The sequence below is a fragment of the Leptonychotes weddellii genome, chromosome X (genome assembly GCF_054177405.1).
Source record: "Leptonychotes weddellii isolate Sample4059 chromosome X, ASM5417740v2, whole genome shotgun sequence".
NCBI classification, from domain to species: domain Eukaryota; kingdom Metazoa; phylum Chordata; class Mammalia; order Carnivora; family Phocidae; genus Leptonychotes; species Leptonychotes weddellii.
The window spans coordinates 92,087,630-92,105,383 of NC_138385.1; the positions used below are offsets into that span (position 1 = coordinate 92,087,630).

At 37.1% G+C, this 17,754-nt stretch overlaps 1 protein-coding gene across 9 annotated transcripts in view; it reads left to right on the forward strand.

Annotated features, from left to right (window-relative positions):
* Positions 1-17,754, forward strand: part of RPS6KA3 (ribosomal protein S6 kinase A3) — a 116,750-nt gene that overhangs the window by 36,976 nt on the left and 62,020 nt on the right. The window contains exon 1 of one of the 9 annotated variants that reach the window (XM_031037248.2): positions 13,266-13,471. The exons of the other annotated variants lie outside the window; for them this stretch is intronic. Coding sequence (XP_030893108.1) covers positions 13,433-13,471 — 39 coding nt within the window. The 5' untranslated portion in view covers positions 13,266-13,432. Of the gene's footprint in view, positions 1-13,265; positions 13,472-17,754 lie in introns of those variants that run through there. 9 annotated transcript variants of the gene reach the window in all.

The following is a 17,754-nucleotide window of genomic DNA, read 5'->3' on the forward strand; positions in this document are numbered from 1 at the left end:
TTTTTTTTTTAAAGATTTTATTTATTTATTTGACAGAGAGAGACACAGCGAGAGAGGGAACACAAGCAGGGGGAGTGGGAGAGGGAGAAGCAGGCTTCCCGCAGAGCAGGGAGCCCGATGTGGGACTCGATCCCAGGACCCTGGGATCATGACCTGAGCCGAAGGCAGTCGCTTAACCAACTGAGCCACCCAGGCGCCCCAACAACATACATTTCTTATCTCACAGTTTCTGTGGGTCATTAATCTGGGCACAGCTTAACGGGGTCCTTTGATTCAGGGTCTCTCACAGACTGCAGTGAAGGAGTTGGCCAGGGCTAGGTTCTCATCTGAACCTTGATGGAAAAAGGTTCTTCTTCCAAGCTCACATGTTTGTTAGCCCAGATTCTTGGCCCATAGAAACTGTGAGATGATAGTTGTATGTATGGAGCTTGTCAACTAGTAGGCTTTCTTGTAGGTTGATTGGCCACTTTTTAATGGGCTAGAACACAGAGTATGATGAATAGCCAGTTTTGACCACAACAAGACTGTAGGATGGATGGAGAGTAACAAGAGAGAAGACACCTGGGTCCTTTATTGACCTAATGATCGTGTGATACCTCTTCACCCTAATTTACCCTCTTACCTATGGACTGCTCCATGAGAAAAAAAAAAAAGGCACTTATCTTGTTTGAGCCATTACATTTTGGGGTTTTTTTGTTTCAGCAGCTTAGTCTGAACTGTGACTACAGCTAATCATTCATTAACCAAGCACTTAATGAATTTCTGTTAGGTGCCAAGAACTCTGCTAGGTTGTTGGAGATACAAAAGCATATGAGGGAAACTTGCAGTCTTTAAATGGCAAAATAAAGTTGTTTTTGTCTTCTTCTCTTCTGGTAAATAATCACCCAAAACATCAAGGAGAATAAGAAACAGAAACGTGATCTTTAAATTAGAAGACTTGTGTAATTTGAACCACAACATAGAAATGTGAAAAGTAGATAAAAGAGTCATAACAAGAGGAAGTTAAAGGACCTAAGTGCTTTTAGAGGGGTATAGCAGCAGGAAGCATGCCTTATTTATTGCCCTCACAGCTCCAGAAGAGCTCAAGAATGAGGTCACCAGGTACCATGGAAAGTGGAGGAATGGCATGGGGCTGAAAACAGAGAGTGGTTGAATGTCAGTATAAACAGCCCTCACTCTCTCCTCTCTCCCACCCCTGGAAGAGACGGGGGTATTTTTTAGAGAAAAATGAATCAGAATAGCTCCAGACTTGGGGAACCCCAGGTATAGTAGGAAGTGGTGTGAGGCAGTGGGCTAGAAACAAGGAGATAAAGTGAAAGCCCATTACACCAACCAGGACCATATCTTCCTGGCAGAAAAGTAAAGCTTTCTTTCGTGAAGAAATTGAATGGTCCCTGATAAAAGACCTTTAGAAACAGACATTTAGGAGATCTTCAATGTAAAGGCCATTTGGCCAATTAACCTACCAAAAAAGCCTAACAGTTGACAAGCTCCAGAACATGTGGTCTATTTCTCAGTGTCTCACTCTTAAGTATGACTGAAAAGCCAAATATCACTGGACATTTGAGAAAGGCTTCCAAATGAAAGAATAAGCTCTTGAAGGAACAGACAGTGCAGTAAAAAGGAAAAAGAAAAGTTAAATTATTACCTTCTGAGTGTTAAAAGACAAAATTAATATGCTAAAATAAGAGTAGGATGCTATTTTTTTAATCAGAAAATTAAAAATGGGATAGGAATGTTCTACATTTTAGTAGAATATTTAAAAGCTAATGTTAAGGAAATCTCAAAAAAAAAACAGAGTAAGAGAAAGAGATAGAAAATAGGAGAGAAAAAGAAAGAAGCAATCTAACATCTACTTAATAGGAATTCCAGAGACAACAGGGAAATGGAAAGGAAGAAACTAGGAAAGAAATATCATATTTGTTTTTTCCCACATTTTAATATTTCTGAAATCGAAATGTTTGTTAAAGCCAATGGTGTGACACATTTTAATTGGCTGCATTTTCTTCTGTAATGGTACAGTGATAATCATGCTCTTAGAGGGCGCCTGGGTGGCTCAGATGGTTAAGCGTCTGCCTTCGGCTCAGGTCATGATCCCAGGGTCCTGGGATCGAGTCCCACATCGGGCTCCCGGCTCAGCGGGGAGCCTGCTTCTCCCTCTGACCCTCTCCCCTCTCATGCTGTTTCCCTCTCACTCGCTCTCTAAAAAAATAAATAAAATCTTTAAAAAAAAAAATCATGCTCTTAGATTAGATGGAGTACTAAAATACCAAAAAAAAATTTTCCCTAATATGAGGACTGTGAGTTGCTAGATTAAAATGGCCTACTGAAAGCCTGTTAATGAAAACAAACAAACAAAACACCTACTCTCAAGAAGAATCATTATTGTGAATTATCAAACACCAGTGATACAAAACCCTAGAAGTTTTATTGGACTGAATGTGTCTCCCCACAAAATTTATATGTTGGAGCCTAATCCTTGATGTAATGGTGTTTGGAGGTGGGGCCTTTGGGAGGTAGTTAGGTCATGAGGGCAGATGCCTCATAAATAGGATTAGTGCCCTTATAAAAGAGACCCAAGAGAGCTCCCTTGTCCCTTCTGCCATGTGAAGACACAGCAAGAAGATAACTGTCTATGAACCAGGAAACAGATTCTCACCAGACACCAAATCTGCTGGTGATTTGGATTTGGACTTCTTAGGCTCCAGAACTCTGACAAATACATTTCTACTGTTTATCATAAATGACTTAGTGTATGGTATTCTGTTATAGCAGCCCAAGCGGGCTAAGACAAGCTTTTAAGAGATTTTTAAAATATATAAAGGACAGGGTGTAAAAATAATATCAAACATTTCAACATTGGAAGTTAGAAGACAAGGAGCAATGCCTTTGAAGTGCTTAGTGAAAATGATTTTCAACCAAGATATTTTCAGACATATACCTATTTTTAGGAAGTCGCTGGAAAGTGGGCTCTGCCAACATGAGATGGTTGTTAACAAGAAAAAGACATGAGATTCAGGCAACAAAGGATCCAACATTTATAAGCACAATGAAGAAAGTTCCTTCACATTGTGATGAATAAAGGGTGCTTCAGAAGACTAGTTCATTCAGTAGGCTTAGAGAGTACTCAGTCCAGATTGAAGCAGACAGATGATTCCAGGAAAGCTGTCTCCAGGGGAAAAAAATAGAAGTGATGAATTATCCAATAGGTTGGAGTACTGAAAATTCACTTAAGAGGCAGAGTGAGAAGAATTTGTAGGCAAAAAGAAAGCAAATTTTAAAACCAACTGCAAACTTAAGAAGAAAACAGAAGTTGTACACAAGAAATGTAATTAGAGTATATTCCTTACCTTGGCAGTGAACAGTGTTTGCATAATCATAATAATATAAAAACTAAATACTAATTTAACCAAAATTTGTGATACGAGTTTTAAGTCATCTCTAATAGGATGTCTAAAGATAATATCTGAAATTGATGAGTCAGGAGGAAGTAGTATAAGGTTATTCTTTTTCCTTTTTTATTTAAATTCCAGTTAACATACAGTGTAATATTAGTTTCAGGTATACTGTAGTGATTCAGCATGTCAGTACATCACCTGGTGCTCATCAGGACAAGTGCACTCCTTAATCCCCATCACCTGTTTAACCCATTTCCCCCCCACCTCCCCTCTTGTAACCATTCGTTTGTTCCCTATAATTAAGAACAATGGTGGGCCCCTCTCTTTTTTTCTCCTTTGCTCATTTGTTTTGTTCCTTAAATTCCACATATGAATGAAATAATATGGTTTTTGTCTTTCTATAATGGACTTATTTCATTTAGCATAATACTCTCTAGCTCCATCCATGTCATTGCAAATGGCAAGATTTCATTCTTTTTGATGGCTGAGTAATATTCCATGGTATATATGTACCACTTCTTTATCTGTTCGTCAGTTGACAGACACTTGGGGTGTTTCCATAATTTGGCTGTTGTAGATAATGCTGCTATAAACATCGGGGTGCGTGAATCCCTTTGAATTAGTGTTTTTTTAATTCTTTGGATAAAAACCTAGTATTGCGATTGCTGGACCATAGGTTAGTTCTATTTTTAACTTTTTGAGGAACCTCCCTACTGTTCTCCAGAGTGACTGCACCAGTTTGCATTCCCACCAGCAGTGCATGAGGGTTCCCCTTTCTCCACATCCTCGCCAACACCTGTTGTTTCTTGTGTTGATTAGAGATAAATACCAGAGGGGGCAATGAAAAGAGCTGAAAGGGTACCAGGAGCACTAGGTACTGCTGCTTTTTGGTCATATAAGCCTTACAGTACTATCTGACCATCTAACCATAGATAAAAATTTAAGTTAACTAGAATTTAAAGATTTTATTTATTTATTTATTTCACAGAGAGAGAGAGAGAGATCACAAGTAGGCAGACAGGCAGGGAGAGGGAGAAGCAGGCTCCCTGCTGAGCACAGAGCCCGATGTGGGGCTCGATCCCAGGACCCTGGGATCATGACCTGAGCCGAAGGCAGATGCTTAACCATCTGAGCCACCCAGGCGTCCCTAAGTTAACTAGAATTTAAAGTAAAACTAGTTATAACTGGTATAATCAGGTAAAAATCCACAGAAGACATAAAATTTTGGTATAGGTTTTTAGAAGTAAATGTCAATATTTGGGTGAAGGTATTCTCATGGGACAGTGGTGTAAACAAAAGCCAAAGGGGGAAAAATGTGAGAGGTAGCTAAATCAGGTTTGACTAAAATGATAATCATAAAGGAAAGGCGAATTTCTCCTAAACATAAAATACTTTCACTCAGATCTTCTTGACATACGAAGCTGCCTCTGTGTTGTATCTTGAACTTGTCCCCCTCTGTTTTATCTTGAACATGTCCCGTGGTTTCTGTTTGTAGCAGAGTCATTTCATTCTGGCTGGATTGTTTCCTCCTTCACACCTCATCTCTTCTCTCTTCCCTTTGTTCTTTGCCCTGCATTCTGCCTTCTTCCCAGATCCTAGATCCACTTCTCTTCCATCTCCTGAAATTTTAATACTCTTTTCCTTTCAATCCTTTCTTGTCTTCACTCACCTGAAGTAAAAACTTTTATATTCTCCATGTATCTCATAAAATATAAGAACTTTATCCAATTAAATTGATTTCATACCAGAATATAACAGGTAGTCATCACCTTTCTTTATCTCCCTCCCCCAGGGATGTTTGCATATTAATCCATATTTATGTATAATTCATTGAATTTTTCACCAGTTACCTTGTTTTAGCTGGTGTCGTTTGTTCTCCCTCCCCTGCTGGAGAGACTTGATTATTTTTAGCCTTTATTCTGGTGGAGCTGGGGAGAGACTACCTTTATAGCAGAAGATAGGAGTGCTGGGGTGCCTGGGTGGCTCAGTCGTTAAGCGTCTGCCTTCGGCTCAGGTCATGATCCCAGGGTTCTGGGATCGAGCCCCACATCGGGCTCCTTGCTCAGCGGGGAGTCTGCTTCTCCCTTTCCCTCTGCCTGCTGTTCTGCCTACCTGTGCTCTCTCTCTCTCTGTCAAATAAATAAATAAAATCTTTAAAAAAAAAAAGAAGAGTGCTATATAGTACCTTAAGCCAAGATATCTTCCTGGACTCTGGAATTTCCCTTTTCTCAATTGGCTAGAGGACTCCATGTTCTGCATGATCCATGCTGAAGAAATAGGAAGTCTTTTTTTTTTAATTAACATATAATAAATTATTTGTTTCAGGGGTACAGGTCTGTGATTCATCATCAGTCTTACACAATTCACAGCGCTCACCATAGTACATACCCTCCCCAACGTCCATCACCCACCCACTCCGTCCCTCCCACCCCCCTCCACTCCAGCAACCCTCAGTTTGTTTCCTGAGATTAAGAGTCTCTTATGGTTTGTCTCCCTCTCTGGTTTCATCTTGTTTCATTTTTCCCTCCCTTCCCCTATGATGCTCTGTCTTGTTTCTCGAAATCCTCATATCAGTGAGATCATATGATACTTTCTCTGATTGACTTATTTCCCTTAGCATAATACCCTCTAGTTCCATCCACGTCATTGCAAATGGCAAGATTTCACTTTTTTGATGGCTGCATAATATTCCTGTGTGTGTGTGTGTGTGTGTGTGTGTGTGTGTATACACACACATATATATGTATATACCATATCTTCTTTATCCATTCATCTGATGATGGACATCTAGGCTCTTTCCACAGTTTAGCTATTAGGGAGTCTTGACTGTTTACATCTCTGTAGTCATCCAAGAATCATCATTAAAGCTATTTCTTGCTTAGTTGGGAAATAATTCTCTTAGTGGTTCTTACAGTACCAGGCAAAGGTTCTTCTGAGGCTTCAGAATTAAAGGAGATAAATAAGTACCTAGCACAATAAGTGTTCATTTTCCTGCCCTCTTTCTTCCAGAGTCTGATCCTATTCTTTTAGACTATTCACCAGGGATAAAGTATGCCTCTTAGGAACTATGGTGGTATCCAGTAATTTTGTGGCTGACAATAGGCCTGGCCTCAGACCAAATTGTGAAATGAGTTAATTTTCTCTTAACTTGGTCCTTTGACCCTTCTGTTTCTCTTATTATTTATTTCTGGTGACCATGCATACATCAGTTATTTATGACATCAACTTTGTAAATATTATACGACTACAGTCTTTTTTTTTTTTAAAGATTTTATTTATTTATTTGACAGAGAGAGAGAGCACAAGTAGGCAGAGTGGCAGGCAGATGGAGAGGGAGAAGCAGGCTCTCCGCTGAGCAGGGAGCTGGATGTGGGGCTCGATCCCAAGACCCCAGGATCATGACCTGAGCCGAAGGCAGCTGCTTAACCGACTGAGCCACCCAGGCGCCCCTGACTACAGTCTTAAACACTGCATTTATCAACTCAGTTTTTGTAGCTCTTGTATCATGGTCACATGCGTGATTGTCAAGAATTAGAGAAAGCTTGTTTAAAGTAATAGTGATAAAAATGGCTTATAAAGGTATAGTGAAGATAGTTCATAGATGACCTTAAATGCCAGGTTAAGGAGCAGCACTCCATGAAGGACACAGGTAGTACACTGACAGTGCCCGCATTCTTTACAAATCCCCTGAAGTCGTGATAGGCCTTTAGTAGTAATTTCTTCCACTTGCACGCATGCCGTTACTCTAGCAATTGTTCATATAGTAACCCTAAGGCTGCAGTAATGTGTATGATGGCCTTCACAGTATCCAGGGAATTTCACCAGTTCCCAGTTGTCCACTGATTTCCTCCATTTCCTTGAAGGTTCCTTCAGGCTGCTTTAAACCTTGCATTTGAACATCCAAAGTGATACTCATAGCCATGAGTCCTGCACATACTTGCACACCTCTTGCAGTCATCGTGGATTCAACACAAAATAAGCTATCGAAGGAGAAGCCCTAGCGTAGTAGACAATAGACAGTGAAAAACCCACTCAACACAGGAAAGTACAATAGAGTGCTCATTGGCAGGGAACATTTGTGGAGTGGTACATTGACAGCACTTACTGATTAATTGTGTAGAGTATTGTCTGTTGTTCTCTCATTGGCTGAGAGTATATTTTAGCACTCAGAGCATGGGAAAAATATAATCTAGTACATGTAAGTATATACCACTTAGGAAAATATTTCTGAGATAAATAGCATTATAATTAGCACTGCATGGTGGCATTAAATCGAGTATGTGTATAATTGGCAAATTTTCCAAACATGTAAGGTTTCCCTTTGCTACATTTTTGGCTCTCTTTCAGGGCTATTTTTTCACTTCCTAGTGTCCCTTTCATCCATGCATAAGAGCTTTAAAAAAAATAAAATCTCCCCCCTTTTTTCATGGCTTGCCTACCTCATATGGTGCCTCTGATCCAAAATCGCCTCTCCTCTGCTGCAGTCTACACATTTTTTCAGTTTGAGTGATCTGATACACAAATGGAAAGAGAGCAAACTGATTTGATTAAGTTCTGTTCAAGTATGACTGGTTTATTGAGTCAATCTGAAATACTGTCATATATTGAAAGTTGTAACCTCTTTACTTACATGAGGGGGGAAAAAAATGTGGCTAGATTGACAAGCAATACTACCTAGGATGTATTACTGCTTACTGCAGTATTCCTACCTGGGGCATTGGTACAGCTGCCCCCTTGCCCTCTCTCCATGCTCGTAGGAAATGGTGCAAGGGGTCATTGAGACGGGACCTTAGAAGGAACCCATCTCAGTGCTCTAGGAAGCCACTACCATTTGCTTAAGGTTGGTGATATTTCCTATCTGTAATTTAAAACCATAGAACTTTAGCACTTTGCAGCATTATCTACTGATGGACGTGTGCTAGAGAGTAATTCTTCTGTACTTAAATGGAAACCCTTAGATATTAAACCCTTCGGTACCTGAAAAACTGATCCATACAAAAAATCATATCCAAAGGACTCATTTCAGAAAACATGTTCATTTTAAGTTTCTATCCTAGGGGTTGACTTTTCTCCAGCATGGTTCTGCTTTCATGGACTTAAGAAAATGGTTGATAATTGGATTTGACCAGGGTTGGGGTTTTGCCAGACAAATATAATGTATGCTGTAGAAAAGTGTTCAGGAACTCTGCTATGGACCCTCTACTGTCTTCTGGGTCTTATCACAAGTTTTAGCACTTCCTGGTTTCTGACTTAAGTCAGCCACTGGCCATACATAATACACACTCCTTCCCCAGATAGACTTGCCTAGTTATGCTCCCACCAACATCACAGCCATTCTGACTTTCAAGAAAGTATGAACTTGAGCAACAAGTTCCTTAACTTCTCTTTACCGCTCAGTTTCTGCATCTGTAGTATGGATAATAGTACTTATCTCAGTGTAGTGAGATTTAACTGAAATAATTTCATGTAAGCACAGTTCTTAGAATATAGTATGTTAAATGATATTGTTAGAATTATACTTGAAAGAAAGAAAAATTTATTAATGAATGAGAATTCAAATAAAGGAATTTATTTCAGTGAGAGACGCTGGAAAAAGAACTACAAAGTAAGCTTCTAGAGAGCAAGAAGAAGGAATTAAATACAAATTCCAAAAACAGTGAATGAGAAAACGGGGTGGGGGGGAAGCAAATATACAACATTCAGAAAGCAAAATGCGATACAGCCACAGATAGGAAAGAGTTTAAAACATCTTAACAACAGAAATATTTATAGGTGAAATGATATAATATCTGGGATTTGCTTCAAAATAATTAATTATGGGAATAATTAGTTATGGGGGGAAGTGAGTGTATGAAGCAAGACTGGCCGTGAGTTGGTAATCATTAAAGGTGAGTGATAGGTACATGAGGGTTTGTTATACTCATCTGTCTACTTTAGATATGCTTGACATGTTCCTTAAGTTTAAGTTTAAAAACATAGAATACTAAGTGTAACTGTATACTAACATAAAAGTCTTGCTGAAATGTGGTTTTCTAGGAAAATCTAAAGATATCATTTAGGAAGGGATAGAAAAACTGAATATACCAATAACAAGGGAGAAATTTAAGGCATTAAACTCTCCGCCTTCCAACTACGGTGCCAGGCCCCTGTGACTTCATGGAGAAATCTTTGAAACTTTCAAGAAATAGATCATTCCTGTAGTCTTTAAATTGTCCCAAAGCATAGGAAAAAAATTTACATTGCCTTCTAGTTTGTTTTATAAAGTTAGCATAGCCCTGAAAATGAAAGTTAACGCACAAAAGGAAACTGCCAGTTTAACTTACGAATATAGATGCAAAAATCCTTTTAAAAGATTACAAATCAAATACATATATTAAAACAATGGATTTTTCCCAGAAATACAAACATATCAGGGCATCTGTTGATCTACATTATCAAATCGTTAGGTCAAAAGGAGATAAATTAAGTGACTATATTAATAGATAATAAGACATTATATAAAATTGACTATTCATTCCTCTTTTAGTAAAGAGGAAGTAATCTGACCTTAACATGATAAAATAATGTCTAAAACCAAATATTGACATTGTATCTGAATGATTTAGTGAGTATATTCCCAAGTCATCATCAAGTAGTGTTTCTTAGTGCCTGCTTTATGGTCCACAGACTGAGAAATTTGGGTTTTGTTCTGTGACAGGAAACCATTGAAGAATCTGAGGTAGGGGCATGACCCAGTCTGATTTCTGTTTTAAGATTATTCTGGCTATATATTAAGCCTCACCCATTCCTTTTCCCACTGCAGTAGCAGAGTTGACACAGACCATATGGCCTGCAAAGCCAAAAACATTTACTGTCTGGCCCTTTACCGAAAAAAAGTGATAATATGTATAGTATGGTTCAAGTGTGGACGTGTGTGTATACAGAAAAAGACTAGAAAGATAAGCACCAAAATAGTGATTTTTTCCTTTGTTTTTCTCCTTGTTTATTGTTCAAGTTTTCTGTAATGGACATGTATACTTTTTATAATAAAATTTACTTTTTGAATAAGATAAACATTAAAACCAGTAAGATATAAGAATAAAGAAAGATTAGCTGAAATTTTAGTAAGATAAATTTCAAGAAAGTCAAAAGAAGCAGGAAAAATATAAACAATAATACCTAGTTCCATGCACACAGCCACACAAGTAGTATCCATTTCAGATTTCAGCATATGATACTTCTTACTCAAGCAGCCATTATTTGAATTCCTACTATATGCTCTTTGCTATGGGGATACAAAGATAAGTATGGTGCCTGTTCTGAAGATTAATCTGGTAGGGGCAGTGGCATGTGCTTAAACAGTAATCAGTGTCTTAAGCAATGTACCAAAGGGCCTTAAGCGCTTTCATTTTGGGTTAGGGCTCATCTAACACCCAAATCAAGCTGTTGCTTAGTGCTGAGTTGTAATATGATTATAAGGGATTCCAATCATGTGAACCAGTCTTTTAAACTTTATTTATGGTACCTTTTGATATAGAGAAGTTGAATTTTATAATCAAATCTATACTAATATTTTCCTTTATGGCTTCTGCATTTCCCAGACAGGTAGCCAAATGTCCTAACATTCCGTCAGATGTAAAGTGTCAAATTTATTCTTTTATTCTTTTCTGACACTCTTTTTATCTTTTACACAGCAGTACTACACTGTTTTAATTTAGGTATCATTTCAACTCAGACTTATTTTAGGTTTTGATATCTGAAATACTGCTTCATTTTCTTAGTGTTAATATTAAAAAGCACAGCACACAACAAAATGTGACTGTTAACCTGAGCATCAGTAGTCATTAAAGCCAATTCAAACTAATCCTTTAAATTCAAAAAAGGTTATTTGGTTGCTTCTTAAGTATTACTTGAATAAAGTTGATGAGTGCTGTATACAGAGACAATCCTATTTGTTTTGTACGTCTTAATCAGTTGTGCAGTAACCATTGCTGTTTGCTGCTTCTTGACAGTCTTAAAAGGCATCTCATGTTCAGACTGCAATTTTATGTTAGGTGGTTGTCCTAACCATGCTGCCCTTTTGCAGCATTCTGAGGAGACTTAAATAATTCCTTCTGGGAGATGAACGGGTTGATGTTCTAATGGAAGTTTTCTTAAGTGCTTTCCTTGCTGAAAAATTGAGGCATGCATTTTTAATCAAGAGGACTGCACAATTCCCTAGCAGAATTTAAAATTTTATCTTAGACATTTATTTAGGTTCCAGTTGATTCTAATGTACCTGGTTAAGTAAGGTAATTTTTTAAATTGAGCAGTTTTTTTATTCTTCAGCTTCTGTTAGGTCATTTATAAAATATTGCCATAAAAGGTAAATGCAGCAGGAACATATATAGAACATTATAGAACATAGCTACAAAAATTTGATACGGCAGGAAGAGCCCTGGCCTTTCATATGGCACGTGTAGCACCTAATGGACACTCTAACGGTTTGCTCAGTAAAGTAGTGCTGAACTGAGATCTCATTATAGATAGCTGCATCATCGAATATGTGCCTGCCTTGACCATGGTTCCTTCATCCAGAAAACTAGCTGATCATTTCTGGTGTTTTCTGAAGACTCTTAAGGTTTTGTGTTTTATTTTGTTTTTTTTAATCAATTAACATATAGTGTATTATTAGTTTCAGAGGTGGAGTTTAGTGATTCATCAATTGCATATAACACCCAGTGCTCATTACATCTAGTGCCCTCCTTAATGCCCATCCCCCAGTTACCCCATCCCCCACCCACCTCCCCTCCAGCAACCCTCAGTTTGTTTCCTATAGTTAAGAGTCTCCTATGGTTTGTCTCCCTCTCTGATTTTGTCTTATTTTATTTTTTCCTCCCTTCCCCTGTGTTCATCTGTTGTTTCTTAAATTCCACATATGAGTGAAATCATATGATAAATTGTCTTCAGGTTTTGAAAATTCAGTTATTTCATTAAATTTGTATAGGTTATATATACTAATGATTGATGTGTTTGTTGGTTCCACATAGGTTAAATACACATCAAGTAGAGCATTTTCCCATAGCTCTCGATGTTTCTGTCCTTGGGTTTTGTTTAAATGCCACTATTTCTGTGATCATATTTTGATTATTGGCATATTTTAAAAACTATTTTCCAAAATAAAAATACCTCAGAAGAACTTCTAGAGGCTATTAGAGAATGAAATGGAGTAAGGGATTGTCCGGTAACTTAACCTCTCCATTTCCAGTTTGGCTTATATCAGTAAGTGTTCCTTTTGCTCACTAATAACCCAGGGGTTGGTCTTTCTTTTAACTCAGATTTTATCAACTAGGATTTTTAGCTATAGACCTTGAAGTCTTTAACCTGGCCGATAATTGATGTCTATAACCAATGTGAATTTAAATATAATTTACTTCCATTTAAGACAGGAAGAATTTGTCCTTATATCACAATCAAAAAGTTTCTTGCATGTGGTCATTTTCTTCCCATAGTTATGAAACAATGCCTCATTGACAGGGAACACCCATGACTTGTCTACATATAACCTTAAAATAGTCTTGAGACTATCCTTTAGAGTGTGTGTATAAACATTACAAAGGGTAAAATTTCACATGTGCATCAGTGACTTACTATTTTAGTAGTGCTGACTAGTTTCATTTGCTTTTAAAGAGTCGTATAGTTAAGAAATACTGACATTTCTCAGGATTCTAAAAATAATGTTCATTTCACTAGTTGTGAAAATTGTCTAGGTTCCTGGGAACCAGGAGTTAAGAACATTTCAACAGGATTTTGCTATCAGCAAATCTGTTTTGGTTTCCTGTTCTGGCCTCCCTACCTATCAGCTACATAGTGCCCTCGCCATTACGTTTCTCCTTTCTTTTACCACAGGAAAATTGTCAGGACTCTTTTTCTAGCATTTCAGGACCCGCCTGACAGGAAATTTTCTAATTGCCGGAACAGCTGGTAGGAGAAAACTTTGCAGGGGCTTGGCCTTCCCTTTCCAACCTAAGTTTTACGGTCAGAAATTCTTTTATCACCATCATGGTTTCGTAGCCATGTTTAAATTTTTGTCTTTTCGTGTTCGCTCTATACAGGTAAGCTTTGTTCAACTTCTGTAAAAACTAAAATGTTTTAGTTGGAGCTCAGTATAATTATACTAATTAAACAATTATTTCATTTTATATGTTCTTTTAAGAAGCTTTTCAAAATTCAAAACCAGTTTTTAAAGAACTTTTAAGGGATAGTATTTCTGTTTGCTAAAAGTAAGCCACCTATGTGTATTATTCGTTTCAATTGTATATTTTGTAAATTTATTTTTACATTGGCTTTTTAGTGGTAGAGTAGTTTTTATTTTGCTTGTATTTGTAATTTTGTATAATAAAACAGATGACAGTAACTTTCAGGATTAAACCAGGCATGAACAAAATTGTGAACTTATTGATAGTTAGGAGATTACTATAATGTAAGCAATATTTTGATGGGTTGGAGAATGTATTGTTTTAAACAGTCAAGACCTTAAAGTCAGACTTTTGTTGAAATTGATTCCTTTCAAATTTTGAAGTTTTTAACCAACTGTATTTAAGTAACTTTAAGTAATTTTATCTAACTTAGAATAGGCACAGTTTTCAAAGCATTACTTTGTTAAAATGTGCTTAGCAAATGATAATTTGCATTTTGTTTCTTCTAAAATTCTGCCAAATTAACTCGATATTTTGCCATGAGAATTGTGCTATCCTGCTGTTCTTTAAAGAGAATTTAATTTTTTGATTGGGATTCCCGATTAGGAGAAAACTGTGCTCTCTGTAGCAGTGATTAGGAATGTTAGTCTGGAGAACAGCAATGCTGTTTTCTCAAACGTGGAAGCTGGCTTGGAATACGCTTAGAGAACTTGGTTAAATGAAAAATGCTGAGCATATTTATCATCCATTGGCAAATAAGTAAATTGGATTTGGTCAGATTATAATCCAGAATACCTTAAAATGTTTTTTTTTTTTTCCAGCATGGCTTGAATAACCAGCCTAATTATGTATCACAGCCAAATTTTTATGTATCTTGATCATCTAAAAATTTAACATCTCTTTTTAAAATTAAAAACTGTATGTTATAGAACCTTAGGTTTCTGTATACAGATTAATACTTGAATTTTGAATTACATTCAAGTGGCAAATGAAGTATACATTTTTCATTTGTAAGGTCTTCTTTATGTTAGGCCAAAAAATAGTTACATATCCATGGTTAGAAAAGATTTATTTATTAGTTTTTACCAAGGAACATTTAAATAATTTACTTCAAGTTTCATCCGTATTTTCTGACATTCAAAACAATTTAGAAAATACAAATGCCTTAAGAACACACTTCCTGACCCAAGGGAGGGCAGGAAAAAGGAAATTATGTATACAAGTCAGGGCATAATGCCAAAAGTTGAATCATTCTTTAAAATCAATTAATATCACGCAGTTTGTTTACTTAATGGTAGTGTGTTACAATATTAGGTTTTCTGTCTCAAATAGACAGCATCACTTTCTGTTCCTTTTCTTTAATCCTTTTACATTTTAAGAACAAAATTGTATCTTTTTCCTCTCAACTTAAAAAGGAAACATTAAGTTAATTTTTTTTTCCATTAAAGGGCGAACCTTAAGGACCATTTAAGAAGGAACCTACAGACCTCTTGATGGTCCTGGGAAGCAAATGAGGTGGCTTTCTGTGTGACTGGATGAACACCAAAAGATCCACCTGCCCATGAATTTCCTTCTGCCATTTTTCTGTGATGTCTAAAATGACATCCTTTACAGAATTCCTAAAATTATATATTTGTTAACTGAATTGACCTTGTTTTTTCTATCATGGGTCACATCTCAACAAGTATTTATCCAGTAATAAATCTTTGAAACCCTAAGTAAATTCTTAGAGGGCAGATACTCTTCTTTATCTTAGTATCTCTAATACCTAGCACACTACCTGGTTCATAATCTCAATTGCCTTCTAACAAAAAGGAATGGGCCTAAGAGAATATGTTACAGATCAGAAACATTTCCATTAGGACTAGGCAGTTAGGAAGAAGCAGAAGCACCAGAGTCTCCTGAGTTTTAGTCCCCTCTTGGACCTGTTCTTCTCTTCCTCTCTGATCCAAACACTGGTCTCCGTGTGTGCTCCCACACTGGCCTTTGCACTGGCTTGTCTCTGCTTGAAATGCTCTTCCCCCAGATGGTTGACTCCATCACGTCTTTCTGGTCTTTACTCAAATAGCACTTTTTCAGTAAAACCTGCAGTGATGGTTTTATTTAAAATTGTAAGCTCTCCTTTTTATCCCTGCACTTCTGATCCCTCTTACCGACTTAGTATCTTTTTCCCATGGTATTTATCTTGTTCTAACATGAATATACCTATTATTATTGTTTGTTTTCTCCCCCAAACGCCAGAAATTTTAGGTCTATTCCATTTATTATATATCTCAGGCATCTAGAAGAGTGCTTGGCATGTATTAGGTACTCAATAAATAAATGTTTAAATGGATGAATGAATGAATTCCCATATATAGCTTCAGGGTATTGAACATCTAGGCTGGGGGTGGGAAATACCTGAAAGTGATGGGGTTGTAGACAGATGATACAGGGTTGTGATGGAGACCAGCCGCCAGCCTCACACTTTTACCTACAGCTAGAACTTTACTTATCAAATAAACGTAGACTTTGTAAAAATAAAATACAGAATTTACCATAAGTTTTAGAAATACACAGTGTAAGTTTTTCATGATGATGAATGGGCAGCTATCCATGTATAATTTAAAATATACTTGTACCAGAGAATGTAAAAATATGTGAACCTCACAGGGGAATAATGGATATAACTTAAATCTGTGCTCAACTTCATTGACAAAATTCTTTTTCCATAAAATTGTAGTTGCTTTACTGTGTGCTTACAGGCAAAAATACAATTTTACAAACAGTCAAACTGTAGTTCTTTGTTTCCATGTGACAGATTTATTTCAGTTACAGGTGATTTATTCACATGATATGTTTGTCACATGCAAATGTCTGTGCTTGGATTATCAGTGCCTTTGGAAACTTGATATTCCTCTCTGCATCCATCTCATTAGATTCTAGGTATGAGCTAGAAGAGCACATTGTTGCTTTTCTACCTGTTGTCGAAGATTGCCCAAGCATTAATATTATGTCCTAGTTGAACCTCAAATTCATTTCTAAAATACCCATGGTCCCATAACTTGGAAAAACTGGTGACATTAAGCACATTCTGGGCATTAAGATACCAACCAAGGGTATTTTGCCTATTATACTGCTATGGCTGTATAACATAAAAGTAGATAGAAGGTAGCTTGCTAATGTGACTAGTAAAAATTTAAACTTGGAAGGAACAAAAAATGTGTTGAAAAAACAGTGACGGGTCTTTAGAACTTGGGCCATAGGCCTCGATCTTTTCTTTCCACCCCCAAGCACACTGTTTTGCACTTTCTGAGCCCCGATGTAGAAAAAAACTTTTGAAATTCTCATTTATATCCTAAAGAGGTTTGGAATGATTGCATCCATCTTGGGGTAAGAGGGTAGGGAGTGGAGGAAGTTGCTATTTTTTTTTTTTCAAAGAAACATTGACAAAAGGAGCACTTGCAAATTTATTTTAAAATAAGATTTGCCAGAATAAGAAATTCAGTATGAGGGTGGGAAAATAAAACCAAGGAAGTCTCTCGGAAAATAGGAGAAAAAAGATAAGTGACATACAGGATTCAATTCCAGACATACAATACCTAACTAATAGAGGAGTTGCACAAAGACAAACCCTGAAAAATTGATGGAAGGAAATTTATCAAAAAAAAAAATGTTAGAATTCCCCCAGAGGCAAAGAATTCAGATCTTTAAATTATAAAGGCTCACCAACCATCTAGCATTCTAAAGGAAAGAAGACCCATATTTATCTCACTAGTGTGGAATTTCAGAAGTACAAGGATAGAGAAAATTCTTAAAGCTTCTGGAAAGAAAACAGTTCACCTTCCCAAAAATGTGTATCAGGCTAGCATCACCCATCTCAGTAACAGTCCTGGCTGCTAGAGGGCAATGGACCATTAGCGTCAGTATTCGAGGCCAGATTGTTTTTATTTTTTTTTTAAGATTTTATTTATTTATTTGATAGAGACACAGCGAGAGAAGAAACACAAGCAGGGGGAGTGGGAGAGGGAGAAGCAGACTCCCTGCTGAGCAAGGAGCCCAATGTGGGACTCGATCCCAGGACCCTGAGATTATGACCTGAGCCAAAGGCAGATGCTTAAAGACTGAGCCACCCAGGCACCCCCGAGGCCAGATTGTTTTTATTCTATAATTTGGTACCAAGCCGAACTATACAAATATGAAGACAAAATAGGCATCTT